The 24452-nt window shown below is 41.1% G+C and overlaps 1 protein-coding gene and 1 long non-coding RNA gene across 5 annotated transcripts in view; one reads left to right on the plus strand and one right to left on the minus strand.

The window, feature by feature from the left end:
* Nucleotides 1-24452, minus strand: part of ext1b (exostosin glycosyltransferase 1b) — a 142270-nt gene that overhangs the window by 25085 nt on the left and 92733 nt on the right. The window contains exons 3-6 of the mRNA XM_080863254.1: nt 21854-21947; nt 18596-18703; nt 12697-12816; nt 4084-4216 (exon numbers count right to left, since the gene is read on the minus strand). Coding sequence (XP_080719380.1) covers nt 4084-4216; nt 12697-12816; nt 18596-18703; nt 21854-21947 — 455 coding nt within the window. The remainder of the gene's footprint in view (nt 1-4083; nt 4217-12696; nt 12817-18595; nt 18704-21853; nt 21948-24452) is intronic.
* LOC308384686 lies at nt 13291-16797 on the plus strand. 4 transcript variants are annotated; one of them, XR_013969373.1, is made up of 6 exons: nt 13291-13325; nt 13447-13578; nt 14005-14068; nt 14418-14570; nt 14935-15025; nt 15628-16797. It is a non-coding gene; the product is annotated as an uncharacterized lncRNA (long non-coding RNA). The 4 variants fall into 4 exon arrangements; XR_013969374.1 differs by lacking the exon at nt 13291-13325 and having other exon boundaries at nt 13333-13578; XR_013969375.1 differs by lacking the exon at nt 13291-13325 and having other exon boundaries at nt 13333-13578; nt 14033-14068.

Below are 24452 nucleotides of genomic sequence, written 5' to 3' on the forward strand. Positions count from 1 at the left end.
TTTGAAAAGAGCAAAGCCGAGTGAGAACCAGAGCTCTGCATTTCCAAACACCTCATATCTATATTCAGTGAAAGCTGTTCCTTAAAACCAGTATGTCAGCATTTCAGTGGCACAGATTACATAATTGTCAGCGATGGAAGTTTTTCAAACCCCTCTTAAAATATTCAACATTGTTAATGTGTTTTGAAAATGCCAGATCTTTTGATCACTGAATATTTCATTTTAAAAACTCCTCAGCTGTATCAGCAACCCAATAAACACACGACTGCTAACTGCTGATGTGACTTTAAATTCAGTCTGACTTGATAGAGTAATTGAGGCTGAAAATGAGGAGGAAATAAGATATTGAGCAAGACGGATCATAGAGGACGTCCAAGTTTTCCTAATTTAAATCTAATCTAATCCAAGGCAGCAAAGCATGGCGGGGAGGAGACAGCATTAGATGAGTCTCCTTTCCGCCACTGAGCAACTTTTATGAAGAGGAATATAGTTCAAACTTGGTAAACTATCCTTTAGATTTGTAATAAAAAGTAGAGAGACTGCCGACTTTTTTAACACCTAGGGATGTAAAACTGTAACAAGCTCATAAACAGACTTTCATGAAACATTGAAGAAAACAAGGAGCAGGATTATTATCACGCAGCATATTCTGTATTTTGAATGTGCATGCTGTTTTCTGCCTCTTAGCACATGATGCTCAGTGGCTTTTATCTCATCCGGCATCAGCACATTACACATTTCTTTGGCTAAAACTTTAAAGCAGTACGCCAGGCAGATTAAAGACTGATTCAGCAATTTGAGGCAGTTTCCTACTTACAATGACCCTCCTCGTCTAAGAAATACTGCATGGACTGTATACTAGATAGAGTCGAGACTTTAAACTAATTACCAATTATGGATTGTTTTAATACAACAGCATGAGGCCTGTAATTCATAATTTCTTTGGCTTTTATTTGCAAAAAAACAAATATACATATACTTGAATGTTATAGAAAAAGAAATGCAAGACGACTGCTCCTGCAAACTCTTGTTTGTGTTTTTCTCCTACATAAATCGCATGTGGGACTCAGAGACCAGTTGGAGACCACCTGGCAACCATCAGTATTCTCTGGTCAGCTGCGAGTGGTTGCTGATGGTTGTTGTGGCAGTCGCTGCGAAACCAAGTGCTACTCCCAAGTCAAGCAGGCCTAAAGATTGGTCTGTGAACCCCAACTATGGACACTTGGCAAAAAAAATGTGTATTCCCTGACTGGTTGGCAAGTGGTTGCTGGCTGTTGCTAGGTGAAAACCTCATCGCGATAGCTTTGGTCACTATAAGTTGCCGTGGTAGCTCGTTGTTTGTAAAACCTCACCAACTTCTCGTGTTTGTGAAACTGAACAAACCGTAAATGGAGATCGCTCCCCTTCAAATTAAAAGTTGCTACTGAAATGTGTTTGTTGCAGCTGTAATATGCAATGTTCTCAGTTTCCAGTGTGTGCCGCACATTGATTAGTTAGCAAATGTTTGAAGTTGTCTTTCATGCAGGCAATGGGGGCAATCTGCAAGCGACCAAAGAAATCAGGAAGTTATTGATTCAGTTTGCTCTCGGCAGACACACACCAGCTGGTCAGAGATGACACATTTTCACTAGTGACTGGAGGTTGCCAGGCAGTCACCACCCAGTCTCTTGCCTGTATGACTGAGACCATAAGTTTCACTCCAAACTGTGGTCATCTTTGTCCCACTTTAAGTGTTGAGAACCACTAAAATAAAACATTTGAATACATAAAAAGCAAAACTGGCCAAAATTTCACAACAAAACAGCAAAAGCCCAAATAAAAAACAACAACAACTAATGTTTTATTGCATAATTTTATCATTACTCCAACAATCATCTTGTGACACTTTAAGGTTTATCCTGTTACCCAGAGTGGAAAGTCAAGCCCCATCAGTCCCACTTTGGTTTGGCTTCTGAGTCTTGGCCCTGACCTCAACCCCATCCAAAACACGAGGGTTGACAGCCAGACCAACATCTGTGGCTGACATTAATAATACTGATGAGAGGAAATCCTTGCAGCCACTTTCCAAAGCTTTCCCAGAAGAGAGAAGCCCATTTTAATTTTACTGCTGATATTTTTATGAATGAGATGCTCAAACATTATTGATGTGTTTCGGTGCGTCTCAATACAGAAGTTTTACCGGACCCAAAGTGAGAGACAAAGCAGCGAGCTGGAGAGATAAAAACTATTGACTGTGACTATTTTTTTCTCGACTGAGGTTTCGCGCAATCGCGTCAATTCTAACAAAGTATCTGAGGTAATGTTTTATATTCACTTTGTTATTTTTACTGTTACAGTTACACTTCTTGCATTCTGGGTGAACTCTGCTGCCCCTCCCTCCCCTGTTTGAGTACACTTGTATACAAATCAACATTAGACTGACGCACAGTGTCATCCGTGTGAAGGAACATCCTGTTAGGATTTTGGAGTTTCGGTTGGCTGAAAATCCCTCTCTCCTAGGCAAATACATACGCAAACGGACACAACGGCGATACTATGACGAACTCAGCCTTAATAAAATTATAATAGGTGAGCTAATGAAAAATAAATAAATATAATAAATATGCTTTTCTTTCTGCTGTGTCAATTCAGTAAAGCAGTAACATGGTGAGTAAAAAGTACATGTAAATCGTTTTGGTGCTGTGGGCAGGACTCCTGCTGGAAAAAGAAATCTCCATAAAGCCTGTCAGCAGATGGAGGCTGGAAGTGCTCTAAACTATCCCAGTAGATGGCTGCATTGACTTTGGACCTGATAAAACACAGAGGACCAGGTAAGATCATCTGACATTGTCTCTCTGTCTTAACACAAATTAATCGATACTCAACACCAGCATCAGCATCCACCCAGTCCTTGTGAAGAGCTCCCAAATTCTTAAATGAACTTTTCCCCATGATTGTTGTTACATGTACTCAGAGATCAACAGTATTTAGTTTATTTAGTTTAGTTAAACCCAAAATTAAACATTCTAATAATATTAGATACTGGATTTCTTTAAAGAAAGTCATTGGAATAAACACGAAAAACACCCACTTTACATGTGCTGAATATGAACACAGAGCATATGAAAGTTTACTTTTTTTTAATTACATTTTTTTAGTTAAATTATGAAAAAGGAAACTTTTTTTTAATGATATTTTAATTTTTAGAGATGGATGAGTATTTTTGCTCAGGGTATTATTATTACTATTCTTAAAGATGTATGTTATGATCATCCTAAAAAAACCCAAACTTATTTCTGCTTCTTATTAAAAAGAATATTCTGCTAAAGCAATCAAAACAAACTCTTCTCCTGCTGTGTGAGTCTGAGTGTTAATATGCTGCATGAAAAAGAGTCTGTGTGTGTCTTGTTATTGGCTCTTGGACAACAAGAAGAAATATCTCTTAGAAGCAAACTCACATTCTTTGATTTCACTCATTTACCCGTCAGAGACAAGCCACCTTGTCTCCTAAAAACCCATCCGTGTTTAATTGCTTCCTCTTTGACAAACAAATAAACTTGCCAGTGTTGTAATCCATGCCTGTCACCGCGCCCATCCATTTTAATATCCGCTCCACCTCGGGTGCTACATCGACACATTTTTGCATTCGCACTGTTGCTTTCTGGGCGTCTATGACTTTGTGCACGTGGGGACGTTTGCAGCGGATGATGATGGAGTGGAGAAGCGAGGGATGGAGCAGCTCCCGGGTCGCGGATTGCGGTGGGGGGGGAATCAACACTGCTGAACCGTAGCGGGCAGCGGCAGAAGCTGTAGCAATGCTGACTCAAAAACCAATGATGGACGCGGCGATGTGTCAGCAGCGCTAATACAAACATCCGTCAAAGGCCTGTTCGTCCACTCCACTTGCTGCTATTCACAGCCGTTCGAGGAGGGCAGTAGACCAAGGCTGTTTTTCTAGTGTTTGTGCAAAGTCCACAACCACAGCTGCACACAAATCTACTGTCTTTATTCAAAAAGTCTGTGACAATTTAATGGCTATGCAGGGTGGGAGAAGCGTAACAGCACTTTACAGTGAGAGTGTGTGTGTGTGTGAAGGCTACTGACCCAGTGTGTCGTAGTAGAAGGGGAAGTCTCCCAGGTATCCAGAGTACTGCGGCAGAGCGAACAGGCCCCCAGGGTGACTGTTCCACATCAGGCTACTCCTGGAGGCGTGCTCTAGTACACGGTCCTGAATGATCTGCACACAGGAACAAAACCTCACACAGGTTAGATTACAACGTAAAAAAACAAAATAAAGCCTAAATAAAGCCTGTATAAATTAAGACAAGTCTCATATGAGAGATATGAGATGGATCTTTATTTCCACAATTAATTTTATTTTGTGCTGCTGCGGGGACTTTGTAGAGCCCTGCCAATATTAGGCTTTTAAGGCCGATATCAATACCAGTACAAATATTTGGTGAATTAACAATCTAATATATATATAATTATTTTTCTTTTCAGACACAACAAATAAAAAAATAGAAATAGCTACACATTTAAAATGTAATCTAAGTTCTTACTAAGATAATATGACAATGTGGCTTAAAAAGAATCTGGTTTTATTATCACAACAAGTTGTTGTTTGTGGCATTTCAAACAAGGTTACCAAAATTAAAGTAAAAGTCAGCTAAACTAAAACTAGATGTGAAAGAAAAAAAAACAATTTTAATTAAATAAAACAAAAATGAAATTTAGATTCCTGAAATAATGAAAGCTAACTGAAAGGATTTTGTGACTCAAGTAACCAAAGTAAAGATGTAGAGGAAAAATGATACAAATATGTCTCTGCCAGTTTGGTAAAAAATTGTTATCACAGGTCGTCTTGATGACATTTTGATGTGTTTACTGAATTGTTAGATGTTTACATGACAACGAGTTAACTGCCCTCAAAAAGTACTGCAGATCTATCTATCTATCTATCTATCTATCTATCTATCTATCAAAAACAATTAAACCCAGAAACTAATACAAACTAAACTAAAACTAGAAAACCCAATCTGGAAACTAACAAAAACTAAACCTAATTAAAAGCTAGAAATTAGATGAAAATTAAAAACTAATTAGAAAATATATTTTTAAAAGCCTAACAACTTTGTTCCATATATGTGTTGCCAGTCAGCACTCAGGGTGTTTCTTCTGTATAGTCTTTACTTTTTTTTATTTTAATTTATCAGCTATTATAAAAGCTGATCCCAGTTTATTTGAAAATAGACGATAGATCATCGGGGTTCTAGCGCTTAGTTTAAAAGTTGTACGAAATTTAAAGGGTTAAAAATACCAAAAATACCTGCAAAGTAATGAACTTAAAATGGTGCGTTTATCTGTGAGGACTTTGAACGGCAGCTTTCACTCTGGACAGAGTTGGGAGAGTTAAGTCAAGGCATGTCCTCTTGCAAATGCACTTCAGACATGTTCTCACTGGAAATGCTCGGCCTTTGTGGACCGCACAGGACTCGGGACACACGCCATCGCCTCGCTGGCTGCGAATCCACCGGGACGGTTAATTACCTTCGCTATTCTCACTTGAGTGCAGTTGGACATTACTCTGACTTTTTGCTAGGCCGCTCAAAGTTTCAGTGCATATGAATCCAGAGTCTGTTTTACAGGATTAAAACTGTACTGCTTTAATTACAGCAGGGTCTATGTATACCTCGGGCCACTCTGTCGTTTGTGCCGCTTCTTCATTAATTCAAACTCAGAAGAAACACACAAAAAAAGCAGCATGAACCCAACAAAGATTACCTTTAAATAACACTTGTTAGATCACAAAGGACTCATAACAATCAGAAATATTTGTGTAGATGAGCGAACATTCGTAAGCCTTTCAGATTATGCTGAATGAAGGATTTGATCAATGAGCCTTGTAATCACGTCTATAAAATATCTCACACTGAGAAATGAGTTTTCTCACAAAAAGTGCCAAGAAGAAGACAGTCGTAAATGTGAATGAGAATCAACACGGCTAATGCACCAACTTACAATAACCCCCCCCCCCCCCCCCCCCTTCCTTCCTTTCAGCTCTGAATAATACTCGAGTATTATTCAAAACTCAGTCGGTGTATTAGAGGTGAAAGCAAGAAAAAAAACTGGTATAAAAGTAAGTCTGCGGGCGTTAGATGAAAGCAAAAAGCTAGCTGAGCTTTGCAAATGTTTGCTTTGTATCACCTCAATAGCAGCCATTGATTGCGTCAAGAGTGAATCGCACTGGCACAAAGCGAGGCTGAAAGAAATCTATGTTATTGTGCAATATTTTCTCCGCTGACAACCCAAACTGTTTTTTTCCCCTTCCCCTTCTTTTTTCTTTCCTCAAGCCAAAAAGCATCTGTGCCGGTCAGTCACACAGACAGTGGGGGGAGGGTGGGTATAAGAGCCAAACGGTGGACACGGACAAAGTCATCAGCTGCATCTAAGCACCAGTCAGTCAGGCCTGCCCCAATCCTTTCTGCGCCCAAATAGAGCAGTCAGTCAAACGGGTCGGACGTGAGAATGGGCACTATTTCCCCCCAGCTGCAGCTCGCACCGGGCCTCTGCTGAACAGGCAGACAGGAGAAAGAGATATTGCTGCTGTGCCCTTGAGCCATGCTAAATTGCTTCAGTAAAACAGACACGGGTTTGCGGCCGTGTTTTATGGCCGCTATTGAGCGGGAAGGTGCTGGCTGCTTGGCTTGGCAACTCAAAGGATGGATACATAGCATGGAAAGAAGTAGAGAGAGTCAGGTGGGGCGATGGCTGAGCTGCTGATAGCTGTTCAAATTGTAAAAAAAAAGAAAAAAAAGAAAAGCTAATAACATAGCTCGAGGGCCTTACTGTAATAATATTGACAAAGCGGCATAAAAATTCATCATAGTGAGGCGGGGATGTGAAGAAAGAAAGGGGGAGAAAAAAAAAAATCAGCCCCGTGTGAGTCTCTTTTACTTTTCCGAGCTTTGTCCCCGAGGGCAGTCGATAACCATTTGCCTCAGAAAAACAGATTAACTCGGAATCCGTTAACTTCTCTATAAAAACACTGCCTGCCACCTTAACACCCTCAAGCCCTTTACACCTTATGAGGGGCAATTTTGCTCGCTTGGCTGCTGCTCCTCCCCCGTCGGCAGCCCTCAGTCGGGACATGATGGACGACTCAATCTCACCTCAGAACAGCCACAATCAACCAATTAGAGCATGATAGATAAATCCTGCCTCCGTGGGAGCACACTGTGAACTCGCTTTTAATAGGTGAGTTTAATAGGTGTACCAGCAGCACGGAATCCGGCGATATTGACCTTGTGATTGGTCGAAATGTGGCTGCTTCCTAACAGGAAAGAGCGCATGATAGGTTGAACTTGTGTTTCCTGCTTGCTCGCTGCACACACACACACACACACACACACACACACACATACACACACAGGTAGTCAATAAAACAGGCAAGTGTGTTTTTTAAATGCGCGCAAGCAGATTCAATCTGTCAAGATATCAGAGTGTATATGTGTGTTTTGAGCATGTGTGTATCCTTACAGATCTGCAGTAGAGTTGGGTGTGTGTGTGTGCAAGTGCAGGCCCAACAAGATGAATAAACCATGTCGCTCGTTATCTGGGGGCCTGCCACTGCAACGCCATTTACATATGTCACCCCCACTCCTCTTCACCCCTTCTCTCCCCACTCTGCTCTTTTAACAGGACAGTCAGTCAGGATTAAACGTTTAGCCACTGCCCCATTCAGCACACACACACACACACACACACACACACACACACACACACACACACACACACACACACACACACACACACACACACACACACACACACACACACACAAACATGCAGGCAAACTATGCGCACACCCTCACAGACGCACGCTGAGTCACAGGCCGTGTCACCTTGCACTTCAGCGTGGAGTGACAACATGTCAGCAAGGTTATGCCTGGGTAGTGCCGTGTGTATCTGGCCTGACACATCTTGACATATGGAGATGTGTTTCTGACTGCGTGTGTGTGTCTGTGTGTGTGTGTAATAGCTCACAGTGAGACATGGCTAGATAGAAAACAGACTAGAGATGTAGAGCTAGCTGAAATCAGACAACTCTAGACACTGAAGTCACGACAGATTACGTGCACTGTGTGTGTGTGTGTGTGTGTGTGTGTGTGTGTGTGTGTGTGTGTGTAAGATCTGGTAGGTTATAGTGTCAGTGAGATTGTAGCATTGAGAGGGGAATCTTGCTTCAGCAATGCAGTAAGAAAGGAAATTAAAAGCGTGATGGGGTGCTTGAATGAGGGAGCACGCAGGAAGGAGGAGACATTTGCAACCGCAGCATGAAACTAGCAGTAAGCCCCGGTGTTATCCCTGCATCCATAAACAATTTGTTTAAAATGAATAATAAGGGATGGAGGAGGATTGAGTGGATAAATTGTTTTTCCACTCGCAGATTCCTTAACCCTCTGATGCATAGTGGTCACTGGAGTGGACAGCTACTAAAACGTACATATCTCTTTAATGCATTGGTTTCTATGGTGGAACTGCATATTAGCCTCTAGAGTGCTCTCTGCTGCCATGCTCCATTGAGGTCAATTCAGTGTTCAGTTAGTGCAACTGCAAGTAAATTTCCTCTGAATCAAAGATGGCAGACAAACTGTCACCCCTGCCGACCACTGCTGGCATATCCTGTCAATCCTTCTATGCTAAAAGAGCCCAACAGGTAAAAAAAATATGATGATATGCAGTAACATCTAGGGAAGGATATTATCTGTTTGGAATAAGAAATTGTTATGTCTAATATGTAGAAAACTACAATTAACCATGTGTCCACTGTAGTGGACATCATGCATTACCCACTATATTTTTTTAACATAAGTCATAAATTGTCTCACTGTTTTTTGGGACTGTTTTGGTTATTATTAAGCATATAATTGTTACATTTATAAGCTACTCATTTAAAATATATATTTCTGTGCAGATCAGCTGTAGTTTGAGTTACTATAATAATTATTTTATCATATTTTGTAGACTTCAAATGCAGCAAAGAATAAGGCAGCGTACAGAATAGTCCAGGAAATTCCATCCAGCTCCAGTGATGATGATTTCATTGATGAGTGCAGTGATGAGGAGTTCAGTGATAAGTCCAGTGATGATGAGAGTGGCTGCCAGAGCAGAACAGAGACATAGGAACTACGGATGATGAAGACACAGACAGTCAGGATGCAGAAAGTGAGAACGATGAGGGGCAGGATGAAGAGGAAGGTCAGTATGATCAGGGAGCTGTGGGAGATGGGTACATGGCACCTGACCATACTCAAGCCCGCAAAAATATTTGGAAAGTCCAAGACAATGACTTGGTTGGAGACTTGCCTCCTTTTCTAGGAGAGTGGAAATTGAATGTGGAGGGGAAGGATCCCATAGATTTCTTCAGACATCTGTTTCCAGCAGATCTAATTGATAATATAACATACAACACCAACTTGTATGGGAAAGAACTGTCAGTAACAAGAGAAGAGATTCACCCTCCAGCAATGCAAAAGAGGAAGACCCAGTGGGACCCCACAACCCGTGAAGTGGAGAGCAGTCACCAAAGTAGCCTGTGAGGTCAGGTTTGCCACAGGATATCACTGGCCCCAACTGACCGAGGTGAAAAATGCAAACAGGTGCCATGATGTTGCGTGCACACGGAAGACCAAATACATCTGCATGCAATGCTGTGTGCCATTGTGCCCTGGATGCATTGCAAACTTTCGCACAGCCTAGGTGTGATGAACATAGAACTGTTTGGAGATGCAGAGACTAAGATGTCAGTTTGTGTTTTCTTCCAGCATGCTACTAAGGGCTTGGTAATACTGTCCTGCATCGTTATAGAACTGTGTAGACTCAAAAATGTTTCTCTTGTTGGAGATAGTTTGCCATATTCAGGTGTAGGATTCACAGCTAGGACTGTTGATTGGTTTTGTTATTTACGTCTAAACATTGGGGCCTTATGAGTTGAAAGTTCCAAAAAAATTGCTGAGATGTTTTTCAAAGGATACAAGCAAACAAGTGTTTGTATATTTACAATAGAACACGAGGTAATTAATTTTTACAGTAAATTCACAGTATTTCATGCTAAGTGCTCAGGCGCATGTAGTCCACTGGAGTGGACAAGTTTATAACTTTATAAAAAAACATATTTTTGGAAAAAAAAGAGTTAAACATTTTTTTTCATGTCCTGAGAAGAATAAAAGCACTTAAGAAAAAAATCTTGACCAAGGCTTTCATAATTCATGCATCGGTTATTGTTAACAAAGTCAATGTGCATGATAATATGGGGTTGGGAGGAGGCTCTGGCACTTTTGAGTAGTTTTCAGTTTTGTGCCTCCTGTGGTTGACGTTTGGTTTGGATTGCATGGATTTATTAACCCATCCTTTAAAACCTCTTAAATGACTAATACGTCTACCATAGCATGACTACCTATACTGCTTTCATCTTACTAATCCATGTGCATGCTGCTAATCAAGCCTGCATGTAGCTATGTGCATTGCTTGTTAAGTTATTTTAAGAAAAGAAAGAGCAGGAGCAAAATCTAACTGAACAACAGCAGTTCTTAGAAAAGCGACTGCTCCCCGTAGACTCCGATGTTAAAATGCCCAAATTTACTACAGAAATAAGCCTATTCCCCAGTTTTTAACCACTATGATGGGTGATTTTTATATCTCACCAATTCAAATTTTATTAAAGTCTGAAAGATATGAATAATTAAAGCTGTGGCTGCATATAAAAGACGGTTGTAGCCACTGTGATGCCACCCACTGATTTACCGAGGCCTGTTTTGAATCCACAAACTGAGCATTGTGGTCGACGTCATTACCTTGCCGTTTTAAAACCACACATGAAGAGACTGAGGGATCTGCTAGAGAAACCGAGGGGCAACGCTCTGACATCTTAATGTATGCTCCTTTTGCACTCTAATGGTGATCAGAATGTAGAAATCAAACCTCATATTTTATTTAATAAGACCAGAAATTAGCAAATTAGAAAACAATCTCATCAGGACCACAAGAGTAGGCCCCTGCTGGTCACTGGAAATAATGCAGGTGCACTGGCTTCATTTTAGCAGCTTCCAGAGCTGAAACTTGAAGGTACATCCTTGTTCTACGTCATCTCTGTTATCAGCACAGGCTAGTATACTTATGACATGTTAGGAGGACCTGTCAATGCCGTTTGTAATGTCGGTGCCTCAGGATATTTAACTATCTGATAAATAACATGGCTTCCTGTACGCTTGTATTAACTGACCGTCTGAGAAGTCTGCGCTGTGGTTTTACTGGTGAGTAAAACTCTAGTATGACATTTATATACTGTACAAGCACTAATTAACAGTTATCTGTGTGTGTGAAATCTTGTTTAAGGATGCACCTTGCCAACAAGAATAACTCAGTATTTCCACCGTCTCATATAAATATGCACACTTCTGCCTCCCAACTACAAAATATCGTGACGACCTACAGACCTAAGTTGTTTATTTCTAGCTTCCAACATAGTCCCATCATTTTATGACCTTTTGAACCAAGCAGTCTAGAGAATGATTTAGCTGTGTCTGGCCGAGACGCGGAAGTATGCAGGGTTTCTTTTGAATACTTCTCTGATGCTCTTATTTTTAAATTATTTACAGCTACAGTCTTACAGTCACTTTAAGTGACTTCAGATGAGCACACTGTTATTCCAAATCCCTCTGTCATCGCATCATGCTCCAGCGTTTGCCAGCAGGCATACTGCCTTGCCTTTGAGCGGGGTCATTTGAAACAACCATAAACACTTTTGCTTTTAGACGTGTTTGGATGACATGTTGTATAAACTAGATTGTTTCAAACACCCTCTGGCCTTTTTGTCATATTCAGAGTTGAACACAGATGCAGACTACACTGATGTGAAACACGCTAAAAGGGATGTGTGAGAACTTTCCATGGACCTAAAAGGACCTCAGAAACTTCACAGAATCTGTGACAAGATCTGAAAACTGCTGTTCACAAACGCTGTCCATCTAATCTGACTGAGCTGGAGCTGTTTTGCAAAGAAGAATGGGCAAGGATTTCAGTCTGTAGATGTGCAAAGCTGGTAAAGACATACCCTAAAAGACTGGCAGCTGTAATTGCACCAAAGGTGGTTCTACAAAGTATTGACTCAGGTGGCTGAATAATTACGCACACCCCACTTTTCAGTTATTTATTTGTAAAAAAATGTTTGGACTCATGTATGATTTTCGTTCCACTTCTCACGTGTGCACCACTTTGTGTTGGTCTTTCACGTGGAATTCCAATAAAACTGATTCATGTTTGTGGCTGTAATGGGACAAAATGTGGAAAAGTTCAAGGGGGCCGAATACTTTTGCAAGCCACTGTAACTGTCTCTACTGGTGGCATTATAAATAGTACTACCCCGCCAATTGCTGCAACTACTATTGATATATCATAAAATAGCATTTAATAAAAACAAAAAGCGGCCTGTGAGAAATTCTACATGAACACGTTCCGCAATTTCCATTTTTTCTTTGCTCTCTGTCAAAAAACACAGAAAAATTCTGTTTTTACTTTTAGCCTCACACCAAACAGACCAAACAGAGAGCGCAGCGATTATGGAGTCTGCAGTGACACTGCAGCCCTCGGAGAGAAAGGCTGATAATGGACGAAGGAGAGTTTGTACAACTGTGCATGTGCGTCTTGACTCCTCACCTCCAGGGTGGTCAGAACAATCTTTTCCACAGAGGAGAAGTAGGCTTCCCAGAGGAACTGAGTCTGCTGTCTGAGGGACAGGATCTTGTCCTGGTGGATGGAGCGCACCGTTGTGGGAATCTGCAAAGAACAAACGGCATTCGATCAGTATTGCACATCGCTGTTGAAGAACGATTGATCTGGGCATGAAAACGTTTTGCTGTGGGTATGCACCTGCTTCTACTGTCTTGTCATAGACATATGCATGTAGATGTGAACTACATGTACATGTAGGTTCTTAGTCATCCAGGTCATGCTAACTTTTAGAGCTTGGGGAAAAAAAAGTGCAGCTGGAATTATGTCTCCTTCATTCTAAAAACAAAACTGGAGTTCCAGATATGTAATCTTAACCCTTGTGGGGGTTTCCCCCTTTGCTGGGACCCACTACTGAGTACTACTGCTACTACGACGGATTATTCATGCAAGCTGTCATGTGAGCCAAGGTGTAAGAAGGGGGCCTGGATCATTACCATCACCACGAGTGAAACCACTGTGAGACCTTGCCCCACCCTGTCATGTGACCTGCTGAGGTCACCTGAGGTAAGTTATGATACACTGAAAAAAAGGGACTGGCCATCTCTTGGATTTATGTAAGCATCTTGCATGTATTTAACACAATTGCCTCATGTTTTAAAGTTAAATGTAACTATATAGTGTAAAAACTACATGATATGCAGAAAGGGTGTATTAAATTGTTCATATCATGTTCAGGTGAAGTAAGTCAATAAGATAGCAACGTTAAATCTCGTGAAACCACGCGTGATTTCATCTCGCGGGCTTTGGATCGTGGTTTAAAAAAGGCATCCATCTCAGTCAAGTCGAGCAGCCAACTCTACGTTTTTGGTATGTCTTGATTTTTTGAATTAATATTTACCATATTTCAGACAAATGTAGTTAAACGTCTAGAGTGTCGCCATGTAACATGCTAAAAAAGAGCCGTTAGCTTATTTGCTGTTTTATCTGTTGTCAAAGAATTGGCGCTTTTTCATTTGAATTTGTCTTTGGCACAAGAGCCGTAATATCACATTAAACCTAATTACGAGGCACTCATAACATAATTTGGTTTTCTGTGTGAATAGATTTGCCAACTGACTCTTCAGTTACATTGTGTATTTACTGCACCATGGTGTTAGTGAGATTTTGGACATTGAACAGCTTTAGCTAATATCATCAGCGGCATTATGCTAGCTTACATCCCTACCCCTCCTGGCCTCACCTGCTGTCCTTTTGTTTTTGTTTTTGTTTTTGTTTTTTTTGCTGCACATTGAGAGACGACCTCTATTCTGCATTTCACCAGGAGTCAGCTGATGGATTGTGGGTTCAAGGTGTTATGGTAAGAAAGTATATTCTATTTTCGTTTCTGTAACTTAATTATAATGGGTTTTTTATAATTATTAGGTGCATGCATACTCACCCTATTAATACAACTGAGAAATCCAAAATCTGCCATAGGTTTAACTTATACCTGTATGTATTGCCAGAAAGGTGATTACTGGACTCACACTTGAACTGAAATGAGGTTGTAACTTGTGGGTTGTTGGGTTGCAAATCAGAAACAAACATCTTTGGATTTTTTTTTAATCCCATAAGATCTGGAAACACAGTTTTTATTCAACAAAACATTACTGATTAACCAAGCACAGTGCCTGCTGTTATTTCAAAATAATTTTATGTCATTTCAGATAAAATGCAGCATTCCAGTGCATCCCAACCATGCCTTTACAGTCAAGGTTTCTGACGGAGCTGAGTTTTTCTCTGACAGTCTGCTGAAAGTGTTTGCAAAGTGATCGGGGGAACAGGGCACAAAGCTAAAGGATGTAGCTGCCATAATGACAGTAAGAACTTTAAAATTCTTTAACTACAAAGTGTATATGTATTGCATTAGGTCAGTAAAATTTTTATGCTACATCCATTGAAACAGTCAACTATTACCTGTGAGTAATGATTCCACTAAAAGGATGCCATAATTTTCGTCATGCATTTACTGGCCCACTGAGAAAAAATTATCTTTTTTTAAAAATAAATGTTCTGGAAACTATATATCCATAAAGTTGATGTCAAACAGGAACTTTTGATATTGCTTTGTAGATGCTGGTGTTGCATGTTGACTGGTTTAAAAAGTCAAGAGTTTTTGTCTGGGATCATTTTCTTCTGTGCTACTGAAAAGTTCACAAATCTCTGTTTTCTTTGTTATAATAGTCAAGGATGACATTAATGCTCGGAGTCCCTCATCAAAGTGCTCCGCATCTGTGTGAAAGACAATTGCAACATCTTGGTGCAGGAGTTCATGGTGAGTGTTTTATGAGTAGATTGTGGATTTGCAACCTTTAAAAATGCATTTAGTTATCCACTTGATCCTCATTGGACTGGTTAGGACCAGTAGTCCTCTTTAATAATTTGAAGTTCACATGAGGCCTGGTAGTGAACTCGGCCGCCGGCCCTTGAGGCCCCACCCCCACCCCTGTATTAGGGGTCACATCAGTGTGAAAAAACTTTAAATTTGTCATTCTAATGAACAAAGGAAAATCCCACCAGTATTTACATTAGCTTTTGTTTGAAAAAAAAAAAAAAAGACCAACTGACCAACAGCTAACCAAATTGTGGGGCTGAAAGTCTAAATTCTAACATCTTCTGAGTGACATAGCCTGGATTTCTGATGGGCCGGTGTCTTTCTAACAAAAACTAATGTAAAGCATTTGAAATTATTATGTTTTTCACCCTCTCTTAGAAACTCTGTTAGACCATGAATGGCAGCATGGCAGGCCACTCTTTGGCTATAGCTATTTACTATGTTGCTTGCATTGGTTTAAATTACTCTAACATTAGAACTGGTAGATTCAAAAGAGATGAGTTTAAAAAGGAATCTTAAAGAAATGTTTTGTGTTTAACCAGGACTTGCCTGAGGCCACTGCACAGATTGAGAAAACCACAATGAACATCTGTCTCCAGAGATGCGCCAGGCAATGACTTTTCTGATGTTGTTCTTCAAGATCTGGATAACGTGACCTTTGCAGTAGCCATGCTGTTTGGACCTTTTTTATTCCTTCAACATGAGTTACCCATCACAACTCTGCTACACTTTTGAGGTGATTCAATGGGTGGTAATGGAGTTGGATGCAACTCAGCTCTCAAGAAAAGCTCACAACTAAGACAAAACTGCTCCTGCAACGAAGCTCACTGTTATGCATGTGAGGTGACCAGCTCTAGGTGAGAGGACATTTAACACTTAGACCCCCGGAGAGCAGTCTCACACTTGTTCTGCTGCATTTTTGAAGCTCAATTCCAGGAACGGATCGCAGGGTTCATTTTTATATACTCTGCAACTGCCATGAGGACGAGCTGTTTTTTGTTGTTGTTTGTTTTTCCTTTTGCTCTGTACAAGTTCTCCGTCTGTTTGGCAGCATTTTTAAATTTCTCTTTGTATTTTTTCTTTCTTTTACTAGTGAAGAGATGTAGCGTGAACAGTTATACAGTCTAAATATCCCATATGGGTCGTGTGAAATGGTATTTTCAGTTTCATTCAGTTGAAGTAAAGAACGTTGAATATTTCTAAGTGTGCTGTTTTGAACCAAGATGTCACAGTATGATCAGTGCTGTAATTTTTGACAGTCACTGTATCAATGTTATTTTTGCGTCTCTTGAATAAAGTTTTTGACCTGCAAGTGCTAATTTCTTTAGTTATTGGGGTAAAATGGGTAGTGTTAATAGGAAGGTGTTTGCCAATTCAGTAACCTAATTTAATGTTAATGGAAACTAACATTACCTCAAATTGTTTAGTTATAATTGTTGTTTAACTGAATCTTGATGTCAGAGGCCTTAAATAGAATGTTTTGTATTGTTCTTTCCCAACATTTTTCAAAAGAAACAGTCTAATTTCTTTGCTGCGATTGATTCCAGAGAACACGGAAGAACTGACATTATTTAACTGTTGATTTATATAGATTCAGTAGAGGAGTAATGTCAGTTTAATTCTTTACCTACTGCAGTGAAATTAGACATGTTGTTTTGAAAGGTTACTGGTGGATGCCAGCAACCATCTTGGAAGAGAACAATACAATCTGTTATAAGCCCTCCATTTGAAAATTGTGTATTTGATACTAGAATATAATAGCAAAATGTAATTTGAAGATAACATGTAGCATTTAAGTGACCAAGTAGTATTGGGTAAAAGTTATTGAATCGTGTTGGGATAACGTGAGAAAATTGTGAAGGATTAAAATATTCCAAGAGCTCAAATTACTTCATCAAAACATGTTTAAGTCACATTTTATCAACACAAATTGCACAGGTTTATTGAACATGAATAAATTGTGTTAATTTAACTCAATGGTTTAAGTTGCTGCCAAAGCAAAACATCTGTGTGCAACAAATGTCCACCATTGAATTAAGTAAATCCAACAACATATTTTTTTCAGTGTACCTGTGACCCAGGTCTACCTTTTGTTCGTTTTCTTCTTTTGTGTACTTTTTCTTTGCCTTCACAGAGAGCAGTGAGCTGCTGAACTTTTAGTGATTAGGTCCAGGATTTAGATCTTTTCAAAAACTTCAAGACTTCAGAGCAAGTTTTAGTAAAAAATAGCAGCAACATCAGAAGATTTCTGTTTTCCGTCTGTCTCTTTTTAACCTGGCAGAATTTAGTCCCAATCAAGAATGAAGTCCTATTTGTGTAACTCAGTTCAATTCAGTTTTATTCATAAAGCATCAAATAAGATTCTTTCCATTCTAAGATAGAGCCCCTATGATAACACAGAAAACCCCAATATTCAAACAACCCCTTTTGAGTAAGCACTTGGTGACAGTGGGAAGGAAAAACTCCCTTTTAAACAGGAAGAAACCTCCAGCAGAACCAGGCTGAGGGAGGGGGCGACCATCTGCCGTGACTGGCTGGGAATGAGGGGAGGAAGACATCACAAACTCAAGGTAGGTTTAAAAAATGTTTTGTTTTAAACCGGCAGCATTTACAGGAGACAAATATGTGCCGTTCATGAAGGAAACAAAGCACATGAAAGAAGGAATAAAGTTAACGGCCTCTATCAGTCAAACAATATTACGAGAGAGAAGCTTTAAATGCTTCAGCTGGAATTTAATGGACAGTTTTACACCTTTGTTCCAATAGATGTGTAGTTTCTGTTGTGACCATTTGTCACAGTAAAGGGGAGATAATGGCCAATAAATGGTATTTATCCACTCTAGTAAAGAGTACATTCCTCTATCTGTTAGCATGTTTATTGGAGAGGTAGATCCACTGTACGAGCAATATTTTCTAGATATTTCTGTGGTTCCGATAAATACCTCTAATAAAGAGTACAGGCATCTCACATTTAGTGAAAAACACACATATTAAGTGGGTGTTGTGTGCACCTTGCCCCATTGTACTGCAGCAAAATACATAAATCTGGAGAACGATCCAGGACGTCTCAGACCTGTTTGTAGCTGCACAGAGAAAGCCGAGATGGAGCTCCTGCATTATAAAACTCAAAGTCAAACAATATTATTACACACTTCATTCAAATTAAGGTTTAATGGGCGTATAATTACTTTTCCCCCTATGAAGTTCAAGCCGTTCCAACGAAATCCATTTGGTGGTTTTATTTATTTGCCCTCTCACAAAACAATGTGGGGCTTTGTAAGCAGTCTGGGACTTGGTATGCCGCTTGAATTTTGTTTAGTTAACAGCCATGTCGCTAGAAAACCAAACATGGTGAAGATGGTGAAGACCGAGCGTGTGCCGAGGGTATCGAGAGTCAGAGAGAGAGTCTGATTTCAGTTGTGGGAATGCTGCGGTTTCTCTTCGCCGTGTCACTTTCAGGTGATATACAGAGCATGTGATTGTTGTGCGAGCGCGTCTACGGGCCGTTACCTGCAGCAGGAGCCTCTCGTCCCCGATGACTGCGGCCGTGTTCCAGTCGATGATCTCGGAGAAAGGCAGCTCCCAGCCGTTACTCAGCATCACTGGTACACATGCAGCCTGAGACACACACATACAGAGAGTGAGGCCTGGAATCATTGCTACCTGCCTAATCTCGGCTGATTTACTGGATATTGATCCTCGTCATTACAGCGACAATACGCAGCTCTGTTTATATAAAGCTGTGATAACTGGACTTCATAATAATCGATCACTCTGTTATTATCTGTGTTTGAGTTTCTTTGAATTGAAAGAGTTTACTTTTAGTGTTTTTCCCGTTATTTGACAATGTGACCGGTAGAAGAATAGAAAAGGAAACGTGAAGAGAGAAAGAATAAAAGTTCAGGTGGAGGTTAAGAGCCTTGTAGATTCCTAACTATTCAGCCATTAAGCCCCCCTTAGGTTTGGACATACAGTGGATAAAAAAACACCAATGGAAGGAAAGAAACCACGATCCAAGCAGACATGCCTTTTTTTGCTCAGTCAACTGTACCAGCTTAAGACTAGATCCTGAACTTTCATGGAGTTTATTCACTCCTATTTATTTTTTCCTAGATATGAGAAATACGAATCCTGACAAATAAGCCACAGTTTCCTCTAAATAATACACTTTTGATGGAAATTTCAAATATTTAGCAAACATCTTTTCAATTATAAATTTGCAGATATGACTCATGATGGATTCCTCTGGGGAAAACCACAGGCCTGTGGATGTGGTTGTTATTTAAACATCTCTGTGCACCTTGAAAGGTGGCGACTACTTAGTTTCAGCAAATATTGCACGTACAGCTGCTTTTGGACTACTTTTTACTGGATTATCTGACATGTTAAATCTAGCTAATCTATCTATTTGACTTGAGCCTCTAAATAACGCCATGTGCACACCAGCTATTCTTTAATAAGTTTCAAACGGGTCCCTCCACCCTCTCACTACACCACTGCCCTCATTCAGCTTGTGAAGGGTCTGTGACATTAAGTGCTATTCCAACCAAACGCCCTTAAGAAGAAATGGCTTACAAAAGCATTTAATTGGGCGAGTCGGTGCTCATGTAGGTTTACTAACAACAGGTGCAGCACCTGTTCTGTGACCTATTAATATACTGATTAATATTGATTAGAGCAGCTTAAATCCTACAGGACACGACCGGCCTTTTTTCCTTTTGCATTCACTCTGACAGAACAATGTGACACATTTGGACTTAAACCCATGTTGACTGGCTCATAGTTGCAAAAGTGGTTAATATGAACCTGTTGGGATCTTAGGAGCGTATGACGTAACATTTCTAGATTTGCATGCTAATAGACAGGCTATATGCAAAGACAGCAAGACAACTATTGGGGGGCGATCGTGGCTCAAGAGTTGGGAGTTCGTCTCGGAATCGAAAAGTTGCCGGTTCGAGCCCCGGCTCCGACAGCCTCGGTCGTTGTGTCCTTGGGCAAGACACTTCACCCTACTGCCTACTGGTGGTGGTCAGAGGGTCCGGTGGCGCCAGTGTCCGGCAGCCTCGCCTCTGTCAGTGCGCCCCAGGGCAGCTGTGGCTCCAATGTAGCTTGCCATCACCAGTGTGTGAATGTGTGTGTGAATGGGTGGATGACTGGATGTGGTGTAAAGCGCTTTGGGGTCCTTAGGGACTAAGTAAAGCGCTATACAAATACAGGCCATTTACCAACTATATCTCATTATGAACTGAAAGCACAGGAGTCCAGACTCAACTTCAGATGTGTGGAAAAAATTTTAAAAAGCCAGATTCATAAAAACATTTTCTCACACTGCTGCGACAAGAACTACAAGAGGTGAAACGTTCACAAAAAGAATTCCTTAATTACTCGCCCTGTTTCAGTTTATTTGATTTCTGAAAATGTCTGAATCATTCACAAGTCTGGAAAATCAAAGAAAGGAACCAGGCCGCTCTGGCTGTTTTATTCACTTCATGTCTTCACATCAACGGGTGTGTTAATTACTCAAAAGGAGGTGAGCTCGAGGAACGATGAAGGGATGAAGGGAATTCATAAAAGATGAAAAGGCAGATGAACGCGGATAAACAGATATGAATGATATGAGAGGTGGGGAGTTAGTAAAGCCGCAGATGACCTTTGGCAAAGGAATGGCAGAAGGATGGAGGGGTGAGAGGAGAGGTACAGGGGAACAGCTGGTGTGTGCGTGTGTGTCTGTGGTTTGATGTTAATGACGGCCCTGTCGCTCCCAGGTCATAAAGGTGTCAGCTAAACCAGAACTGGCCCTCAGGCTCTGCTGCTGTCTCTCACACACACACACACACACACACACACACACACACACACACACACACACACACACACACACACACACACACACACACACACACACGCTGACCTCTATGAAGAATTGCTTTTTCATGCAAAGACCAAAGCTGGCAAATACTCTCTCTTTGTCGTCACGGTTTGAATTCGATGGTTGGAGTGAGTGTGACAAATGGAGAAAGGAGAGGAGAGGGCAAATTTGCTTCCTGAGTGAAGTGTTCTCTGCGCGTGCATGTGTGTGTGTGTCAGCTGATAGTGAGATAAGCACACTTATGTGAGTGCACTCTGTGGACAGCGGCGTACGGTAAGGAGAGGTAAAGGACAGTGCAGTAGTAATGCAGAGTGCTGCGCAGTTACAGAAATGGATGAACAGAGAGGAGGAAAAAAGAAAACGATTGGCGCATGTAAATAAAAGGAGGCAGGAAGAGGCAAACTGGAGGTGAATCCAGAGCCAGTGTTAGGAAATTACTATGATGACTTATGTTTATTATGTGCAGCAGTTTCACCCGTAATCCAGCTTAATATAAACCTGGGCAGCAAAAAGCTAGCAAACGGTCTCTGCATGTCTATGCAAATGCATAAAAAAAACAAACCATCTTTATTTATTTTTTTTCATGAAGTCAGGCAACAATTTAACAGTGTATCTGCAAAATGAATATCAGTGTTTAGAGGCAGGAAGCAGCAGCTAATCCTCTCAGCGAAGGTCTCGTTTGTTTATATTAATTACACTATTAGTCTGAAAATTAAGGTGGTAATGATCTAGTGATCCTTTAATGCTAGAGGTAGCACCATTAAAACAAATGCTAAGTGGAAGGTTGAGTGTAGGTAGTGATTATTTTTCTTCATAGTGATATTTGCTGGTTAGCTTGAATTTAGAGCAGTGAGCAATGCTCTCTCGCAGTGCTGTGGATTTGTGTGTTGCTTGTTTACCTGCAGCGCCTCAAGGAAGCGGAAGGAGCCCAGCCGTCTGCCGCGGGGCACCAAACAGAAAGTGGAATTGTGGAGCATCTCCTTGTAGTCGTACCTGCAGGGACACACACACACACAGACGTGTTGTGAGTTCACTGATGTGAAAATGACACTAAAGGAACGGGCTTAGAAAAACATGTGAGTGATCATCAGCCACACAGGCCTGGAGACAAGTCATCCTCCCATGGACAACCACGGGAGGCTAACGGAAAATGTGTATTCCCAACCAGTTGTCACCATCAGTCTCAAAGAGAGAGCTGCACCTAAAGATCTCCCTGTAGCCACAGTTTCACTAGCTCTCTGTAAGGGTTCTGAATGGTTAGAAACAGAACACGTTGCCTTGCCAGTGCAACCAAAAAGCTGCAGAAGGTGCAACTGTTACTCGTCCGTTTCCAGGTTCACCGCCACCACTTAGTGAGCTGTTGGGGAGCGTCATCAGACAAGTCGCCGTCTTGCATGCACATTACTGTCGACTGCATCTGTTACTGACCGAAGAAGACGCAATTGCAATTGGAAAAGGTTGCACCTAGCAACTGCCAGCAACCACTCACCATCTGGTTTGGGACTGCCCATCTTTCTCTAGCAACCTGTGGTAGTCAGAGTGGTGTCTCTAGTCACGTGTCACCGGTTTACAGATTAGACGATTGCATGCTGTATGAGCTAGTTCTCATCAGTCAGTTAGACAATTGTTTGATTGTTTGATGAAGGGATGAAATCTTTGCCACAACATGTATTAGGGTGGAAATTGTGATGTGACTCTGGATACGATGCTATCTGGAATCATCGCCCATGATAATGCTGTTATCATGACACAGTGATTATCATACTGCAATTATTTAGTATCTATGAGAGTATGAAATCTGTGTAACTAACAACATCAACAAAACTGTCCTAAAGAGCCAAAAAGCAGAATTTGATTCATATTACAATATTTTGAATGATTGCAAGAAGATGATGCATCACAATGTTGCTCTTTTGCAGCGCTACTGTTATGCATGTAGTTTTCCACACACTCCCACACATTTAATGACATAAAAACCAAACAGTTATATCAGGAGGGCTCAAACAACTTTTTTAACAAGGTAAAATACAATAATTATCTGAGGGATTTCAAGAGAAAGCGGAGTTCTCACATTTAAAGCGTTGCTTTTTGTGTATTGTAAAGTGGGTTTAACAAGTCAGCAGCTGGCTAATAATCCCTTGTTCCTGGAAAACAAGGTGTATGTGCGAAATCACAGCAAGAACAAAACCACGAGTTGATTTTATTATTATTTTATTATTTAAGGTCCCCAGAGTGTCTGATTTTGCTTTTGCCTTTTTCCACCGAGCCTCCTCTTTTCTGCTTTTTCCTTCCACCTATGTTGTCCTGTTGTTGGGGTGGCTGTAGCTCAGGTGGCAGAGCAGGTCAGCCACTAATCAGAAGGTCGGTGGTTCGATCTCAGGCTGGATCCTCCTGGCTGCATGCCAAATATCCTTGGGCAAGATACTAACCCCGTGTTTGCCTACTGGTGGTGGTCAGAGGGCCCGGTGGCGCCAGTGTCCGGCAGCCTCCCCTCTGTCAGTGCGCCCCAGGGCAGCTGTGGCTACAATGTAGCTTACCATCGCCAATGTGTGTGTGAATGGGTGAATGACTGAATGTAGTGTGAAGCGCTTTGGGGTCCTTAGGGACTAGAAAAGCGCTATACAAATGCAGGCCATTTTGTCCTCCACTTCCTGTCATTTATTTCTCACAGCTTTTCTACATCTTTTTCCTTTTTCTTCTCTTTCCCCCAATCTCAAGATTCACATCCACCTGTGCACACCTCCCCTCTTCTGTCTGCTACCTGTCCCGGTTCTTTTTATCTCTCGGAGCAGGAGGCCGAAGCTCCCACCCTCCCCATCTTCCTCTCTCTGCTTTCCCCTGCTCATCCCTCTATTTCTCCAGTGAGGTGTATCTTATTGCTTTACAAACAGGGTGATCAACCCAGCCAGGGGTAATGAGCTGAGAGTGACACCTGCTTCCACCACACAGCTGGCTCTGCGCGTGCATGTGTGTGCATCAGAAATAGACAAATTGTGCATCAGTCTATGTGTTCATGTTTGCATGCTCGGTGCTTTCTCATATTTTGACAGGTTGTGTGTTCAGACCAGCGTTGGCTGTAATGACACTTTTTTCCTTAACACTGTAATAGGTTGTAATTCTATAATCACACTAAACTTACTCAAACTGCTACGCTGGTAAGTTTTTAAACTCTCTGCACAACAGGAGGACGAAGCGTCTTCAACTTTTGAGCAATGGAGATATGAACGTTAATCTTTATTGCAAAAAAGGATGAGAATGTAATGGTGAAGCACAAATGACTTTCCGGGCCAGAAACAGCAGCATCTAACACAACATTAACTCTTTCTGAGCATCTGCAAAGCCAGTAACGAAGAACTCTGGACCCAGAGTGATGTTGACCTCAGTCAAGGAGCCAAAGCTTGATTTTCAACGGGTAGGAGAAGCTGTGATAAGCAGTCAGGTTTGTAGAATTGTGGCCTCCATTTCTACCCATACCTGTCTCTCCAAAAGAAATATCTT

This window comes from Rhamphochromis sp. 'chilingali', assembly GCF_963969265.1.
Source record: "Rhamphochromis sp. 'chilingali' genome assembly, chromosome: 17".
In the NCBI taxonomy this organism is placed as follows: domain Eukaryota; kingdom Metazoa; phylum Chordata; class Actinopteri; order Cichliformes; family Cichlidae; genus Rhamphochromis; species Rhamphochromis sp. 'chilingali'.